The sequence below is a fragment of the Bombus pascuorum genome, chromosome 4, assembly GCF_905332965.1.
Source record: "Bombus pascuorum chromosome 4, iyBomPasc1.1, whole genome shotgun sequence".
Taxonomy (NCBI): domain Eukaryota; kingdom Metazoa; phylum Arthropoda; class Insecta; order Hymenoptera; family Apidae; genus Bombus; species Bombus pascuorum.
Genome location: NC_083491.1, coordinates 6,405,607 through 6,423,735, shown reverse-complemented (window position 1 = coordinate 6,423,735; position 18,129 = coordinate 6,405,607). Strand labels below are relative to the sequence as shown.

The following is an 18,129-nucleotide window of genomic DNA, read 5'->3' as shown; positions in this document are numbered from 1 at the left end:
AAATAAAAGTTAGTCGACGAGAGGTGGATACAACCGTTCTTAAAATTTGATGCGTCAAAACTGTAGAATCTGAAGGCGTAAAAGAGACATATACTTACTACGTTGAACCGTGAAGTGTAAGTTTGAAGTGTAAGTTCAAGGAAAAAAGTCTCTGTACGTTCTTCCCTCGAATAAACCGCGTAAGAAGCCTGATAGTAAAAACGCGACAAAGTTCTTTCCTCTTGGGTCGGTGGTATCGATCGAAGGAGTTTCTTGTCGGGTTTAAAACGTTTGATTGAAAAAGATACTTCTGGCGCGTGATACCGCTCTTGCCATCTTTTTTTCTCTTACTCTTCTCTTTCCTTTTTACAATGGAAAATTCATCGAGATAAGACTTTTTATTCAACTGCCTCGAACACACATCGAAAGACGACCAATGTCGTCCAGAGACTCCGATAAATCTCCCAGTAATCCCGATCGATCGTGCTCGCAAAGAAAGCTCGCGTTTTCATGCAGTGGCGCGGAAACATTGTACTCTTTGCCCGTCAGTGAAAAGCGGCCACAGTGACGACGACACGTTCGCATGTGCAAGGGAGGAAGCACACCGTGATGTTACAGGCAGACTGCAACAGCTTGCCCATAATACGGGGGCTACGCGGACTTTCCTCCAGGCTTTACATGGCCGAAGAATTTCCCGCTGAAATTTCTGTTCCGCCAAAGGGCTTTTACCAGCGGGCTCTTGCAAGAACTTTCGCAATCAATTCTACGCGCGTCAATTTGCAACTTTTACACACACTTCCGCGAGGCGCTTGTACACTCTGTAATCTTTGTCCAAGTGCGCTATAGGTCTTGCGCTTTTTCTTTTTTCATTCTCCGTCGCGTACAATTTTTTAGTCGCGCGTAAAGTCATCTTTTAGGTAGCTTTTCCGATCCAGTTACACCTACATTATCCAGATAGCTTTTCACGTAAGATTTACATCATTTTCGTGGTTTTTAGTCACATTTAATTAATTCTCTTAGATGATGATCTTGTTCACGGTTGTAGCGTTCACATACTTAAAAAGAAAAGGATGTACTTTTTTCTTGTTTTTAAACTATTTTTCTCTTTTACATCCAACCTATTTTTTTTCTCTCGCCAGAGATTCCACGTTCCTTTGATGGAACTTTATTGCAAAATCGACTTACTGCTTTATAGAGGACTTTTACAACTTTTTGTTTCTGGACGACTGCTCTTTCTCTCCCTCTCTCTCTCTCTCTGATATGAATTAGCTTCGATTAATTTATATACAAGTGACGAAAGAAAATTCTAAAGTTATTAGATCGTCTTGGTTGATACCAAGTATTGAATGAAATTGAGTAGCATTAATTTTATTTAATTATACGATAACTAATTACTTAGAACATCCGGACGATGATATTTCGACAATCTTGAACGAATTTCGGGAATAACCGAAGAAAACTCCATGAAAAAATATTCTCCTGATACCCCAGTTTCGAACACGATCCATCAGGATGAAAGCGAACATGCTAACCGCGATATCTACGTCCGATATTTAGAGCACCTTGTACCAGATATTTCTCATCCAAAACTTAACTACTTCGACATGAACCGATGATGTACTTGCAAGTTAACTATTAGGTTGCCCCAAAAGTTTCTTTCGTTTTATAAGGAGATAATAGACGAACAACACTTTCTGTTTTATATTATTCTATCGAATTACGTATGATCCATTTTCTTGCAATAAAACGGAAGAAACTTTTGTGATATTTTAACAACGTTGTGTGAAACAACATCTACAAACGTCTATTATATTCCTACACTTTTCTTGATGCTTTCACTACAACCTATTTAATCGTGTGTTCTATACGGCGGTAAAATAAAATTTGCTTACTAGAATTGCTAAATATCGTAAGTTTGCACGTTGTAATTTGCATTTCATATATTTTATACGTGTATTTTCTACGGAACTTTTTACGCAGCTCTTTACCCCATTTTCCTACAAAACCCACCTAATGTTCATACTCTTTCGACAAGATATAGGACAAGTTTCATTCAACGCTAAAAGCTGTCAAGTTTCGTTAGTCAAATGTTATTTTGCGCGAATAACGTTAACGGTGTAACGAAACAGCGTGTTAACAATTTTCTAGCAACGAAACGTAAAAATGCAAAAAGGAAAGAGAGGACGTTTACGAAAAGCTATCGGAGAATCTGCTACGACAGGCTGATTGCTTTCTAGATGTGCGCGTCAGAACGCAGCCAGCTTTGAAACCAATTCCGCAACAGCTTGCCCATAACTCGGTTCGCGGTGGCTTCTCGCGCAATATATTCGGTACATGAGCCTTAAATGGAATTTATGCTAATCGACGCGCTGTAGCTCGCAAAACTCTAAACAAAAGGGAACGTCGAACGGGCGAATCGTCGAGGAAAAAGCTTTGACGCGTGCGGTGGTACTTTAACGAGGCATTGGCCGCGTGATTCGAGCTCTCGAATCGACCGGTTCGGTTCGTCGTTTAGTCCGGTCCGTTCGCGATTTCCACCGGCCAAAAGAAGAAAGTTTATCGGTCGGAGAACAATCCCAACCTGTAGAAGGTTCAGCGAGTAATTTAATCACCCTACTACCTCTGGCTTTAATTCATTAGCGATTTGGTAACGAAGCAGGCTCCTTGGCGAAATATTATTTCCTCTGATTATGTAACTCGATGAACCAAACGTCTTCCTCGAAGGATAAACGTTTCGCTCTCACCCCGGAAATTCTACGGAAACGTGACGCGTTCGTGTTAAAATTAATCAACGCATAGGCGAATTATCCGTTTGAAATTTCCGTCTGCTATATGCTTACAGCTATTAACATTTACATACAGACGTTTTATAGGGATTGCAAACGCAACGATTCGTAACGTGGTCGTACAGTAGTCAATCACGGGACAGAGCGAAACCTCGAACCTGAGAGGAGATTGTCCAAACCGTTGTTTCGTCAGGGCCGGGTGGTTCTCAGTGGTATACTTCTATTACGCTCTCAAGTTCATCGTTATGATTGAAGCCAATGTAACACACGCAACGTACACATAACATTGGTTAAGTGACGGCTGGACGCTTTACATGCACAATATGGACCCCAATTGCGGTGCTGTGTGATCGATGTTGGTATAAGGCCAGCGGATTGGAAAGTTTACCGTGTCTGACAATGCCAACGCGAAATTGCCAACATTTACGGAAGTTCCAAACTAGTAAATTCTATATCGAACTCGTGACGCGTAATATGTATTCGCGGCTATGAACAATCGCTACGGTTTTACAATTCCATCCGACGCAAATCTCAATTCGGCTGCCAGATTTACGATGCTAACGTAAAAATATGTTTGCCAACCTTTTGTAAACTTTGTCGATCCGACACCAAGCGCATTGATAAAACAAGCAAACGGCGCAGAGGAAAAAGTATCGGATCGCAGCGTACGCATCCCACGCGGATTAATGTCACGCGTCCGAATAATAGTTTCCACGGTTCTCTGCGAATTTGTTTCGCAATAATCCCTAAGACAGCGTGCCAAATTGCGCAGCTGCGTCAATTCGCGATAAACTTCTTCTTCTTCGCTTCCTCTCGCGGTAACGATAAGAAATTCAAACCATCTTCCATGCGGGAAAGCATATCGGAAGCGTACGCTTCTGATAAAGTTTCGCGCAACAAAGATCCAGGAGGACTTACTTCGAAGCAATTTTGCAACCGCAACTTGAATCGGGCCAATGCATTTCCATTCAACGGGAGGAATTTATTTGGACTTGGCCTGATAAATTGTTAATCGTCTTGACGCAACACTATAGTCGGCTCCTACGCTCGCAAGTTCTCGCCAGTTTTAAAAATAAATTCACGGTCGGAGACGACCGAGCGTTCCCTCAAAAATCACAGCATCTACGCTTTTTTCGGGAGACTATCGTTAGCTTATCTTGTCCAGAAGAGAAGAGAAACGACTAGGGAAGAGTGGAAAAAAGGAAAGAAATACACGCTCGAGCGCTAACCTACTTGGAACTGTAAATGCGCTGGATCCACTGCATTCGCAAACGCGCCACTGTATCACCGGAGGGTCCCAACCAATCTTGCATCACGATGGCTCGTCTACGATTTAAGTAACTGTCCTATTTCGTTTCTTTATGCTCGGCTATGTGGATTTCTTTGAGAAAAAGACAAGCTCTTTGGGCGAGACTTTGCTAATCGTTGATGTATCTCGCTGCTTCTCTTGCTAAGTCGAATGGTTCGTTAGCTCGCGTTTCACGACGACTGTTTCAAAGACGATCTCTGCTCTTTCCTCAGGGTGTCAGATTATCCATTCTAGACGGGAGATTTTTTTCTCAAATTCCTCTTTCAATTTCTCGACGAGGTTAGACAACGCGTGATTCAAAATCGTTCAGGAAGATGAATCGTGCGGAAACGTCGCGTCGCGGTGATGTCGTGACGCAAACGCGGTATTGTCGCGATATATCGCTGTGGCGTTGCCGCGTTCTATATTTCGGGACGTCCGATCGCTCGTAATTCGTCATTTTATATTCAATGCATAAATTTTTCAGGGATCGATACAACGCCGATGCAAAAACGCGAACAATCGGTGAGCCGAGGAAAAAATTCTAACCTCGTGATCCGTTCGCGCCCCGTCTAATACCACGACTATCGAGTCAGCTACATTTTCAAGCCATCAATTTGCATTTTCCAAGAATTCCATACGAATCTTCGAACCCAATAATCTCGTGCGGTGTCTTCGATCGTCTGCGAATCCGAGATATTCCAATATATACGAACAGGAGAAAAGGGGAAGGTTTTCGATAAATATTTTTCCGCGCAATCTGCCGCGTTTCCGCCGCGTTCTATCCTCGGCGCTTATTCATCGACTTGGTGGAAAAAGAGGAAGCTTGACGAGACAAAAAGAGAGAGCGCAAATCGCGTCGATAACGCAGCCAGATACGAATTACGAGCTCTTGGACGTGGCCATTTAAATTATAGCCGCCACTTAATGCGCTCGCTACATAACCAGAAGCCCCGAACGACTCGACAACTTCGTAGAGGCCGCGTGCCAGGAACTCGTAATTGTTTTGAATTAACGATACTTTAAGCTACGGCTCAACTCCGTGCCACTACGGACGCGACTCGTCTCTGCGCGCTTACTCGCTCTCCGTACGCTCCTCCATAGCGATTTACAAACATTCGATTTTAACGTTTCTTAATACAGGTACCCGCCGTGCCATTTCCCGCAGTATCGGCAGAAAAAATACGCGCGAATGAAACGAAAATACAGGCACGCTACGACGAGTAAGCATGTTATAAAAAAAGGAAGGGAAAACCGAGCACAAACATCAAACTAGAGTATCGATTATCCCACGCAAGATGCTAGAATTCTGGCAGGCGAGCGTATGCGCGCGGACCGACGCCGGACGTCCATTAAAAAAGCTCAAATCTGACCCGATTCTCTAAAGCGCCGCCCCTGTGCATCCCTATTGAAAACAGTTTACCCTCCGATGAACTCGCGATGCAACGTAACGGATTTTTATCTATCAAAGTTAAACAGGATGGCTGGTGCGATTGGCCAAAAGGCAGAAAAAGAGGAAAGAAAAAATATCTATAGTGTTGGCGGGGAGGGAAAAAGGAACTATATCACGTCTGGCGTGAAATGATTTTTTTATTAATTCCGACGAACGGAACGGAGAATAAAATAAAAAGGTAAATGGAGGATGGCGGAAACCGGGAGAAAACAACCGACGTGCTTTCGAAAACGCCGCGACACGTCCACGGTGTTATCGATATTACATTTATCAGCGAGGTCGCATCGAATGCTGCCTGCCTTTCTACCTTTTTCCTCTTCTTCCTCGTATTTTTTTTTAATGCGCGTCCACTGGACTCGCATTTTCCCTGCTACGATATTTTTCTTTTTTTAATGGAAAATAAAAGCGGCAGGGGAGACACGCGATGTAACGGTAGGTTGTCACGGCTCTCAAACTCGGCAACAAACCAGCGCAGTTATTGGAATCGCATTAATCTGAAAGAGGCGAGGTCCGACCGAGATCCGTATCTTTCCACGATATATTCCACCGTTGGCAGAAAAAAAGAGAGTGGTACAAATCATCCGTGGATCTCTGAATTTTCATTGGGACAGATCGACGTCCGTGTCTCTTTCTTTTTTCCTTTCCGCGTTCGTAACGATAAAAATCATTCGATAGACGTTGAGGTTTGCCAGGAAAAGACGAATGAAAGACACCATCGTGCGTCGATATTTCATTCCGAGCTTTTAATGGCGCTTCGATTAAACGTTCCCGAGAATCTCCGGTACGAGCAGCTCGCGCATTATTTTACGAGTATGTGAATTCTTGCCTGTATAGAATTTCTACGTGCGATTCGCACCATCGCGTCGCGTCGGTCGAGTGTGCCCTGGAATGCTCAAGGCGATGCGACAAACATGGTTTTTTCGCCTCTTCGTAAAAGAAACGGCCGTTACGTAGAATCATCGCACGGGTAATTGTTTTAAAGCAATCACAGAAAAATCCTGCTCGTACCAGTTTACGTGGCACGAATTTAATGACGCGATTAAAACATCCTCGGAAGAACGGTTCTTGCTCGCCGGAAGGAAATAAAAGAAAGGCGAGATCGTCCGACTGGTAAATTTTTCATCGCTTTTTCAATAACAGAACGTCATTCGGTAACACTCCAACATCCTAGCGGAGGAAGTAAAAGGAAGAAAAATTCGCCACGTTGGAACGCGGAAATCCTTGGCTTTAGTCTACAGCGAAAATCTGATGTCAAGGCGCTGGGGATGGTACCCAATTATTTTTACGATTGGTCGCGTCAATCCAACAGGCAAACCGCAGAAATCCACGGTTACGTAATCGGCGGATGATCGCAAAGAACAGACGAAAAAAGAAAGAAAAAGGGGAAGGAGAAGAACAATAGAGAAGACTTACCGCGTTCAAATCGATCTCCTCTTGAGAATTCAGGTCCGGACACGTGAAGATCGAATAGGCCGTCTCGACGGAATTGTCGGCCCGTGTGACACCGACCAGAATCAGCACCACTAAGCACCACTTCATTGTCCACGCTGGATCTGCAGCTGGAATACTTCCAAAGTCCGATGTTCCTCTTTCGTGTCACGCGCGCGCCAAATCAACCGGTCGAAATGCTCGCTAGCATGGACGTTGTCGATCGCGATCGTCAGCCGTTCAACGAAAATGTATTTCACGTTGCTCGCTCACGCTACGAGATGTGATCTTTCGAGACAAAAAACGCTCGGCCGATCGAACGCTGTGTACGTAATCACTGGTGCGGTTGGTAGGAGGATTGTTTTTTTCCAAACTTCAACGCGACCGGTATTCGGTCGGTACAACGACGAGAACGAGAGACGACATCATAAACCCCGTCTCTGCGACTAATATTTTCCAAGCGAGTCACGCGACTCCCCCTGTTCCTTCGCTCTCTGTCGCTCACTTCTGGAACGCTTTAATTGAACGCCTCGCTCATCCCCGCGCCGCTCGTCGTGATCGATGGTTCAACGCATCGCTCTCGATCGTCCGGTGTTTTCTAGCTCTCGTTGGATCGCGTTTGCGAAAGACTACGTGTACTTGGGCGATCCGCTTTTTTCGCCAGGCTCTTTCAAGCCTTTGGCCGCGGGAGCATCGTAAACGGTGCTCGATGAAGGAGAACAATCGATACGGTGTCTCGATGAACGACGTCGCTTATCGTAGCTCGTCAGGGCGCGCGCATTTTACGCGGTTACTTGCGAATTTTTCGTACAATAGCCGAAGTAGGTAACTGTCGGACGAAACGATGACACACAGACGACGAAACTCGAGAAATCGTAACCTTGGATTCTCTGCTTTTAGACCGGAACAAGCGTGAATCGAAAAATACGGAGATCCACGAAGACGGACAGGAACGGTGACGCACGAGAACACTTGAATCACTGGCAAACTGTCCTTTTCACGAATTAATAAGAATCGTGATGGATCACGCGATCGATGCACTCGCAGAGCATGAACGATGATCTACGGTCGCGTGAATGACGATCGAGCAGGCAGGGATGTGCACGCGGCGCAGTCGTAGGGCACTCTGACGTTCCCAGTCTGCTTGCTGGTCCTCGCTACGTCCGTCCGTCCGATCGTCGCGACGCCTCAACCAGAGCTGGGAGGGGAGCGGGGAAATAAGAATGGACCGTACGCGCGCGATGGGAATCGTGGATTATTGGCGGGATCGAGGGGACGAAGAAGGCAGCCTTCTTTTCAGCTGCGAATCAATTTTCGGCGAAGGATGCGCGAGAAGCGTGGATCCGTTTCAATTCTCGTCGTATCCCAGAATATGGAATCGATCGTTAAGCCTGTTTTATGTAAGAGTCAAGGGAAGCATGGTACGGTTACGATAAAACCGGTACTTTCGCGATCCGGAAGTTTTCGATTCTCTCCAATGTTACTAGGAACGATGTACTTTGCGTGTAGACAAGTAGAACGTTCGCCAGGCTTGGTACATGGCGTATTTTTCAAGATGAGACGACACGAGTCACGATGCGGAAAAATATAAAAGTTACAGTCGTCCCTTAACGTGACAAACGCTTGCTGTCCGATTTTTTGACGAGAGACGTTTTAAATTGCCCTCGTTGGATCGTCTCCTCTGACGTGGAACATTGGTTTTCGCGAAGGAAGAAGAAGATGAAGAAGAAACAAAACCGATGGTGGTTCCGCCACGGAATCGAGGATTACGAGAAAGACATCGACGAAAGGAATATGGGCGAATGATCGTCGCGTCGAATCGGTTTTCAATTTCGTTGGATATATGTAGGTCCAACAACGTACACCGAATTGCCAGAACTAAATGATAGTGGTGGTCGACGAGTACCTCGACATTCTCGATAATCGTTAAACGAACGCTAATTTTACTGCCCCATCGATTCAACGCCCTATCGAAACCGCAAATTAATGTTCCATTAGAAACTCATAAACGCAGCGCGTATAATTTTTCCAATTCGATCGATATACATATAATTACATAAAATCGTTCGGCTCGTTCGCGTTTCAATTTTCCTTTAATTCTTCTTCGATCGGTCTTCATCGACCGAGTCCTATCGTGATTAAGATAACTTGAAACTTTTCAGAACTGCGTAATCTCATCACGCCGATTAAACTATTCCGAAACCTTTGAATCTAACGATGGCTTAAAATTGGTCGTCAACATTTTTATAAATCATCCGCGTGAAAGCTTCGTGTCATCGTTGAATCGTGGGTGGAAGATAATTGAGACTTGGAAGAATGCAGAAGCGAAGGAGACGATGGAGAACGAGAGACGGAAACTCGGCAAGTTGAATAAAGAGGGAGACAAAGAAAACGTAATTCGTGCAACGCATCCCTCAATGAAAAGTTAATTCGTTCGTTCAATCTGCCTGATGATTCGGCCTGCGGGTTGATAAACCTCGGCTGACGCACTTCACAGATATTTTATCGACTGAACGAATCACGCGGCCAGATACATCCAGATGGGATAAAGGCGTTGACAAGATGATTAATCGACTTTGGATAGAATTCGGAGAAAACTCTTCTACCGAACTTTGGAACATTGCTTGCACCTTTTCCCTCTTGACAACCGCGTCCAATCGATTCTTACCTTATACCACGTGACTTAACAATTGTAAATAGACTGCGAACGTTCGTGCATTTATCTATGGAAGCTTAAACTTGCAACGATGATACAAAGCAATTGTACTAATGTTTAAAGGATAAAGTAAATGTGTATTTAGTTGTGTCACATTCTAGTCATAGAACTGTCGGAAATATAATACCTCTTTCTGTGAAATCTGTATCACAAGACCAGTACTCTAATAAGAAAAACACTTTGTGTCTGGATTATCGCTTTATGCGCGCAATTCTCGCGTCCGCTCTAATTAATTTACCGTTGGAAACTAAATAAGCCTTAGGTGCAAATCAAATTACAGCGGAATAACGGTGAGTAGAGCGACGACTCTTCTAAAACGATTAAGCAGGAATCAGCGAAAACTTACGAATAGTTTGTTTGCGGCGGGTTTGAAATCGATGGGTAGGCTGAAATTTAATTTCTCCAGCGGCCGCACTTTTTCCCCTTAAACGAACAAAGCCGCATGATTATCGTGGTGGAGCGAAATTCGATAAATTTGGTGGAATTTGTGCAGCCACAAATTGTAGAGTGTACACAGCCGGTGTTTCCAAGTTTCTTGCGCGTTATCGAACCGAGCCAAAGAAGCGACACGGTTGTCCGAGTGTATCGCAATAACGGTGAACTTTCTCTATCGACTCGATTCCGTGAAATTATTAGACTCCGAGAACAACATCGCGGAAAAACAATACTACTAAAATTACAACGTTTAAGTCCGAGGATTAACTTATAGTTAATCGTCGTCCTGTCCTTATAAAATTTCCTCTAAAACACGATTTCAAGCTTCTCGAAAATGAATTCTAAAGAAATTAGTATATGACGTGGATATAGTTCAAAACGAGTACCAATGTACTCTGTAAAAATCAGCAGCGATCGCAGCAAACGACGAAAAAAGAATAATCAACCATACGAGGCAGGAAAAGGATCGGGGGCGATTCGCAACATTTTAGCCGTTCGAGATTTCCGCTTCCGCACGCTTCTAGCGAGGGGATTAATTACGACGCGACGACGATATAACCAACTGTACTGAGCGCCATTACGTGGCAGTTTAAAGCCAAAAAAAAAAGAAAAAAAATGCGAAAAGGAAGGAAAGAGAGCAGGAGAGACAGAGAACGAGAAAAAAAGTGCGGCAAAACTGGAGAGGAAAAAGCGCAACCAACGTGAAGAGCGTTTTTAAAAGATTTACATGACGGTAAGACCGTTGCGATTCCGCTCTCAAAGCCGATCCATGTTGAAAAATATCTGACCGTATCCCAAAGGTGGATCGATCGCGACATTCTAATTGGGAATTTAAATGCATGGCCGCGACTCAACCGATTACGATCTGGATTATTTAGCGACGAAAACGTTGCTTCCCTGCTATGAATTTATTTCCCTTAATTTATTACGAACAGTTTGATGGTTATTTATTAGCGAGGCCCGTTACACTCGATTCACTGGAATTTCATAAAACGTGACTAGCAATCGTGCTAGGGAAAACTGATTAATTCTGTCTGGCTGCTGGACGAATCGTTACAACGCGCCGGAAATATGCCTTTTCCTCTAACAGACGACGCGTTTCCGTGACGTTTCGACACGTCAATCGTTACTATACGTCGGATACAGGGAAAAAGAGGCACTGCTCGCTGCGACGTTAAAAAACTGTTGATTCTTATCAAAATTCAGCGTCATTTTGTGGCTACCGCTGTATTCCAACATCGCTCGCGATATTTCTAATATTCTTCTTTGCTCTCCGCGCGATCTTATCTTGTTTCATTTCCACTTGATGCACCACTCGTAACATCTAGACTTTATCTTCTTACTTCTCCCTGTATTCGTTGCCTTGTACATGCTTCGAATACTCTACATCCCGTTTATCAAGCCTCGGAACGTAAAAAATTATTCGATAAGCAAAGCTGCGACCCGCTCCTGCGATTCTCATAACGAATGGCCATCTTAATCTTGCCTATTTGGAACGATAACATGAATTTGCATAACGATAGCTGTTACACCGCGAGACCACCGTCTTTTTCCTTGCCAACTTCAACTTCTTCCACTTTATCTTCTTCTTTTTTCTTCTTCTTATTTCTTTTCTTTTTTTTTTTATTTCACCTCTATGTACCTTCGCCTTTGTCTAACAAAATTTTATAACCACCATTTTGTAGACATCTTTATTCGATGCTGTGTACACACTGTGCACAGAGTGCAACTAGCGCGACACAGCAACGTTTAAGTACAGAGTATCTAAGGCACGGAGAGAGCCTAATCTAAATAATAGAAATAAAAAGGAACGGTGGTAGAGAGACGAGATCTTGAGGAAGCAGCGTACAATGAATATTCACTATGCGAGAAAACAAAAAAGGAAAACGAGATCGAAACGTTCTAACGGGGTTAGATTTGGGTAGAAATTAAACGATATTTCGTTTGCTTCGGGCATCTACCCTACGAATTTAACAATTTAATAATTGCGTTGCCCCTCTGTCAAGACGAAACTTCGGAAAGTTTCCGTATTGTGAAAATTAAAATGTATAATCTGCGCTTCAATTAAAATGTATTACCGAAAACGGTATAGGGTGAGTTCCCTTACAAAGAAACCAATGTATAATTTTGCTTTGTAAGCATAAAATTTTCCCAGCAATTATTTAATCTCACTTTCGTTAACGTCGCTTTGTGATAAAGTGTTCCTTTCACGTTGAACTCTGTTTCGATCGTGTTTACACAACTTGCATATTTACATTTTCTGCCTGTGAACACGACGCACATCGACATAGTTCGTTCTTTGTATAGAAAACTACAGGTTTTACAGTGCCCCTGGTGCTCGCGGATCTCAAATTGCAAATTCAAAAGAGGAAAACAATTTTCCCGTAATTAGCGAAATAGAAACGCAGCTGGCGGGGAAAAAAGGTCGTTATTAGACCGACTTTCTGGGCGTTTTGGCATGAATTTCGTTAGAGAATATTCGATGGAGGGAGTGGTACATGCGGCAGAATAACAATTATTCTCCTTGGAAATACAGAGCAAGAGAACATCCGTAGGTAGTTGCAGAGACGTGGCGCGTCTCTACACTGGCAAGTGGTACAAGTCAGTAACTAGTCAACCGTCTCTGCAGAATTCGGAAAAAGACCAAGAATCGGACAGTTCGTCCGTTTAAATTAAATTCAAGCAGCAAAATATCACGCCGCGTATCAATCTTCCTAAACATCCTTCGCATTTTGTGCCCAACTTTTATTAAATTTCCTACTCTAAAGTATCCTAGAACGCGAATCTGTAATTTAACCAGATTTATTCCCCAGCAAGCATATCGACGAATTTATACACGATATTCCCCTGGAGCAATAGGTTTCGTTGTACGTCATTAACAGAAACCGAATTGCGCGTTCTAAATTACTGTGTGTTAATGTCTAACATCAAGTAATTAGCAAATTAATTATTCAATTAATAGAATTTAATAATATCGACGTATTATCATGGTAAAACGTAACAAATGATCCGTGTTAGGGGGAGAGAGAGAGAGAGAGAGAGAGGCTGGAATTTATGCTACGACCGAGGGGCGTAATTTATATTTTCTAAAGGACCATTAAAACCGAGCGAAACGACGAATTTACACAGGCGTGCAATAAAACGCTCTCGACGCGATGTAAAATTCAGAGGTAACGGGTTCACGCTCGACGATGATTTAAACTGTTTACTTATTCTGAATGAATAGCCATGAAATAATCTGTGAAAACGCTTGATAAAAGTATCTATGCGTTGGTTAACAATTAACCGTGATCGCTTTTACGAATCGATGGTAAAAGGTTATTTATTTTTTCTTTTCTCTCGTTTTAAACACATCTGCAAAAGATAAATCCGATAACGTGAAATTCTATTAATAAGTTATAACATGACGACTGTTCGAAATGTCAATCCTTTGAAATACGTGTCCGTTTTTTCGCTTTTTCACTCTCTCACGCTGTAAAGATTTCCAAATATTCCCAGTTTGCCCTCTGATTTTTCCATTTTTTATTTTTTTCCTATTTCCTTTTAATCCTTTGTCCGACAAGAAATAGTTAACGATCGTCAGACGAAAGGTTTATAATACCGTTCCCTGTGTCCAGTTGAATCGACGATGGTAGTGGATGTTATTTCAATGTGCCGCATTCAGTCGAATCAATGGAATCACGGATCAATCGTGCAGTGAAAATCGCACGGAACGTTTATTTTACCATGCGTTCGCCGACACGAGCTGTGCATTTCAGACGAAGGATGAAAATTGCATCGATACCGGACCCGGAAAACGAATTTATTACACACCTCGACATGACCGACACACTGGAATTAATATCGAAATCTTCTTCCTGATTGAAATTCGCCGGAACATTTGTCACTGTGCGCGTCAACTGATTCGTACGTTCGTACACAACGGAACGAACATCTGCGAGATAGAAACGGTATCAAAGCGCGTACAGTAGCTCAGAGTTCACTAACTTTTTTCAAACTCCTGTCTCGCTTCTTTTACGTAACGTTGTTGCTTTCCCAACTGAGATCTTCTCAAATAGATTAACGAGATACAGTTCGCTAAAAAGCTTCCAGTCTCTGTAGTTGACCTAATTCACAGAGATTGACACAATCTGTTAACTCTCTACTCTATGTTTTACTTGAAGGCGATCAAATACTCGGCGCACATCTATAATTCCCGAATTGATGATGGTATCCGTGGCACGAATCAGTCGTCTACAGCTTGTCTGTCGTATTAAATATCCAGCGTATTTTCGTTCATCTCGAGGGACGTGTTGGCCGGAGAACAAGAATCACGTTTACTCGTGTAGGGTCTCCGATCGTATATAAGACTCTCGGAGAAGCGTCTAGTGGGAAATATTTTCTCGGTGAAAGATGCTTGCACGCTGCTATTGGTTTTGCGGTTTCGCAGCGCCCTCCTGGCTTTCTTTATCCCTCCACGCGACTCGTTTATACGTGTAATTCGACCCAGATACCTGCTACTTCGAAAAGCAAAGTCAACGCTTCCACTTTACTACGATGCAATTTATCGACAAAAGCTGCAATTAATATCGATGTCGTTTCCTGTTTTCATCCTTATTTTCCGTGTATTCTATCGACGATGTATTCACCGTCGTCCCGTTGCAAATTTCTTCCGCAACGTTGCTCCGATTGTTGCAGAGTATCTCGAATGACCCTCGAAAGCGTGAAAGGGTCGTTTAAGAAGGGTGCAAGAAGTTGAAAGCGAGGTATAAAAGGCAGAGAAATTTGAAAGTAGGTCGAGGAAAAGGGGACTAACGCGACAACAAGCCAGGCGAAGTTAGAGCTCCGGAGAGTACAGTAATTAATATCAGTTTAGCGAGAACTTAGAAGACGCAATAAGTTAATAAGCAGAGCCACCAAGTTTCGCGTGCTAAACCACGGTCTTCCGGTTCCTGCGGCCCGATCCACCGACCTCTTTAACCAATTATTATCGCGATACACGATTCACCGAGCGACGTTCCTCTTCGTTTCTAGGAAATTATTCGCTCGTTTCATCAAACGATCATTACGTCGTGAAATATTATCAAGTATTCCTGTAACTGCAAATCGCGATAATTTCTCTTTCTTCCCTTACTTTCCATTCTCTATCCATTCCTATTTCTCCTTTCCTCTCTTTCGTTTTTCCTTCGACCAACTTTTGCCATCGCGAAACAAAGTGTACGTCGACATTCGACGTGGGATTTCACATCGATAAGTCAAACGACGCGGCAACGAGTGATCACCGAGAGCAGCTAATAATCGTAATCTCGACTAGCAAAGCGGTTACGTCGACACGTCGCTAATAGGTAAACATACGTGCATAAATACACCTTTGCTCGTGATTGTCAGATACGAGAGGGCTCCAGAGGTCGTAGATATAGTTGCATCGCTGGTTTTCGCCCCAAGTAACATGTAACGTATGATCTGTAGTGGCATCGAGGAGACACGGAAAGCTTGTACAGTCTGGTGCAAGCTTAAGGCGGCTAACCTAGTGTTTGCACGTCACGTTACACGAATGTTACGTATCGTGACGCGACAGCGAGCGTGTGGCTTAACGATCGAGGGCTGGTTTAAGCAAGGATAATTACGACCGAATACACCTGACGCGACATCTTCTCGCAGTCTCGCAACGACCAACCAGAGAAGTATCGTGACAATTTCCACGCGATTCAATTAATAACGCGATCGTTTTAACGATTCCTAAGGATCGTTAGGGTGCAATTTGGAAGCCGTTGACGCGATACTGGTCTTACTTGTTTAAAAAGTTTTCACAACATCGACGTTACCATCGTATTAGAAGTCTCGCGAACAAAAGTTCGTTGTGCTCATGCAAATTATTTCTGCGCTATTAACGCAATCACACATTTACCTCAACGTTCAGGTCTACTTTAAACGACAACCGTCCGCTATCGTATTCCAACATAGAAATATTTTTCTTTTCCGCTACTTCGATTACGTAGGAAATTTTGTGGAGATGAACGCGTAATATTCAGCACGCGGTTGTACTCTCTTTTATGGAACGATCGCTTTAAGAGCTTCCACGTTGCACAAGCATAATATCAGTTTTGGTTATATTAACCAGGAGGAAGAACTTAGGAACTTAGCAATGACTTTACTTCCGCTTGGCTGCTCTACTTATTCATCGTTTACCTTCGTCGAAGTTCTGGCCACCGAAGATCTTGTCAAAAATACTGCTAAAAAGATGTTTGCTCGTCAAATACCGCAGTGATTACCAGTAACGTGGCATAATTGAGCATCGAAAGCGTGGAGAGGTCCGCATATAGGCCAACAACCGTAGCGTGCGAACTGAAGCGACATTAAGGAGGCGTGAAAGGCATGCAGTGGATTAAGCCGGTTTAAGGGCTCTAAGATGGTGTTTGCACATCGTGTCGTGTAGTTGGTGGTCTGTAACAGGAAGGTGAAGTACGTGCATTAGCGGTATCGCGATTAGGAATTACCTGACGACATATGAGTAATTTGTTAATGAGCGGATAACGGTACACCCGATAATATTTACAAAAAAAAGATCTATTGAGATTTTTCGCGTATTCATGAATCTGTGAAAGCATCAAAAAGTTTCGCTAAAAGGCAATTTGTCCAGGATCTAAAACAGCGTCCGACGTCATCGTTTGAAACACGTAGCGTCGGTCCATTAATTCGGAGTCACCAGCAGAGCCAGGCATAATGAATGCCTTCGAGCGGAAAAAGGGATCGAAATACATCGAGAAAACTATGGGAAATGCAAGGAAGATAGAAACAGTGTGCAATCAGGAATAGAGAATGGGAATTGTTGCCCAATATCAAGTTCGATTCACCGATGGAAGAATGAATCGATGGTTGGATTGTATAAATTACTATCTAACAGGAACAATGAAGTTTACGTAGAATGAGTCATAAAATTACTCGTATAGATGAGAATATGACAAAAATATTCTTACATTTCCAAATAACAAATGTAAAACAGTCCTTTGTATCTCTTTTTATTTTGATTTATATTTCGCTTATATCTATATTACGCATATTAACGCTGATATTTAGGGCAAAAACCTACAAATCGGTTTAATACGATGTGTAAGATCGTCGATATCTTAAACACAGGCTGACACGCCGCTAATAGAGATAAATTACTTGTTCAACTAATGGGAATGACAATACGATTTGCGGTGAGGTAAACGAGTGCTGCATCGAAGCTACATTCGTGAAATTCATCCGATACGCGATAAGTTCGCTGTTAATTGAGTAACGAAGACGTTTAAAAATGGTTGAAATTTCACTTCCATTCGATTAGAGAAATTGGACAATGTAATTGTGAATCGAACTTGCATCTAAATCAAAATCAGGTACTGGCTGAAACAAAGTGAAGTTCCAATGCACGAGTCTCGTTTCGTTGATAAATTGAGATAGTTGCATCGCGCGGCACGTATTCTCGCAAGTCGTTGTCTTTCTATCGTTTCATGGCCTTTGTACTCATTCGCACGCGCGGCAACACCTGGAAACTAATATCCCCGGTAACAAACTAACGATGTATGTAGATCGTAATCCTCTTGCATTGATTATCCTATCGCTGCAGAATTATTTACGCAAATGTAGCTCACCCATCGGGAGCGTGTCCGTGTTACTCCGACGATTCGATTACGTCACACTTTATTGGATAAGCCACCGTGAATTTCACGTTTGATTGATATTTATCTTACGGCAAATGGAAAAGCCAAGTTTGTCTTCTTTCTAATAGATTACATAGACGCGTCTTTATTTGTTCTTTTGAAATTTTGAATTATGGATATCTAACGATTCAGCGGATGTGTACCTTGATCGTGTGTAACACGCTCGTAAAACACGGTAGTTCAATTTCAGATGCAACCTTAATTACTCGTCGCAGTCTGATCACGTAAAGCATATCGTGGAAAAGTTTAGATTATCGAAAATGTCGAATTTCAGTTTGACTTTGAAAGCTACGAATTTGGATGCGTTTAATATTGCGAAAGTTACGCTAGAAGCTTTAAGTGTTGCTAATTAAAAAAAAAAA

General features: G+C 42.9%; 2 protein-coding genes across 2 annotated transcripts in view; both read right to left on the bottom strand.

The window, feature by feature from the left end:
- LOC132906031 (uncharacterized) overlaps positions 1-8,074 on the bottom strand; it is a 57,639-nt gene extending 49,565 nt beyond the window's left edge. Inside the window, exon 1 of the mRNA XM_060957868.1 lies at positions 6,920-8,074. Coding sequence (XP_060813851.1) covers positions 6,920-7,045 — 126 coding nt within the window. The 5' untranslated portion in view covers positions 7,046-8,074. The remainder of the gene's footprint in view (positions 1-6,919) is intronic.
- Positions 1-18,129, bottom strand: part of LOC132906030 (uncharacterized) — a 171,758-nt gene that overhangs the window by 45,822 nt on the left and 107,807 nt on the right. The window lies entirely within an intron of this gene.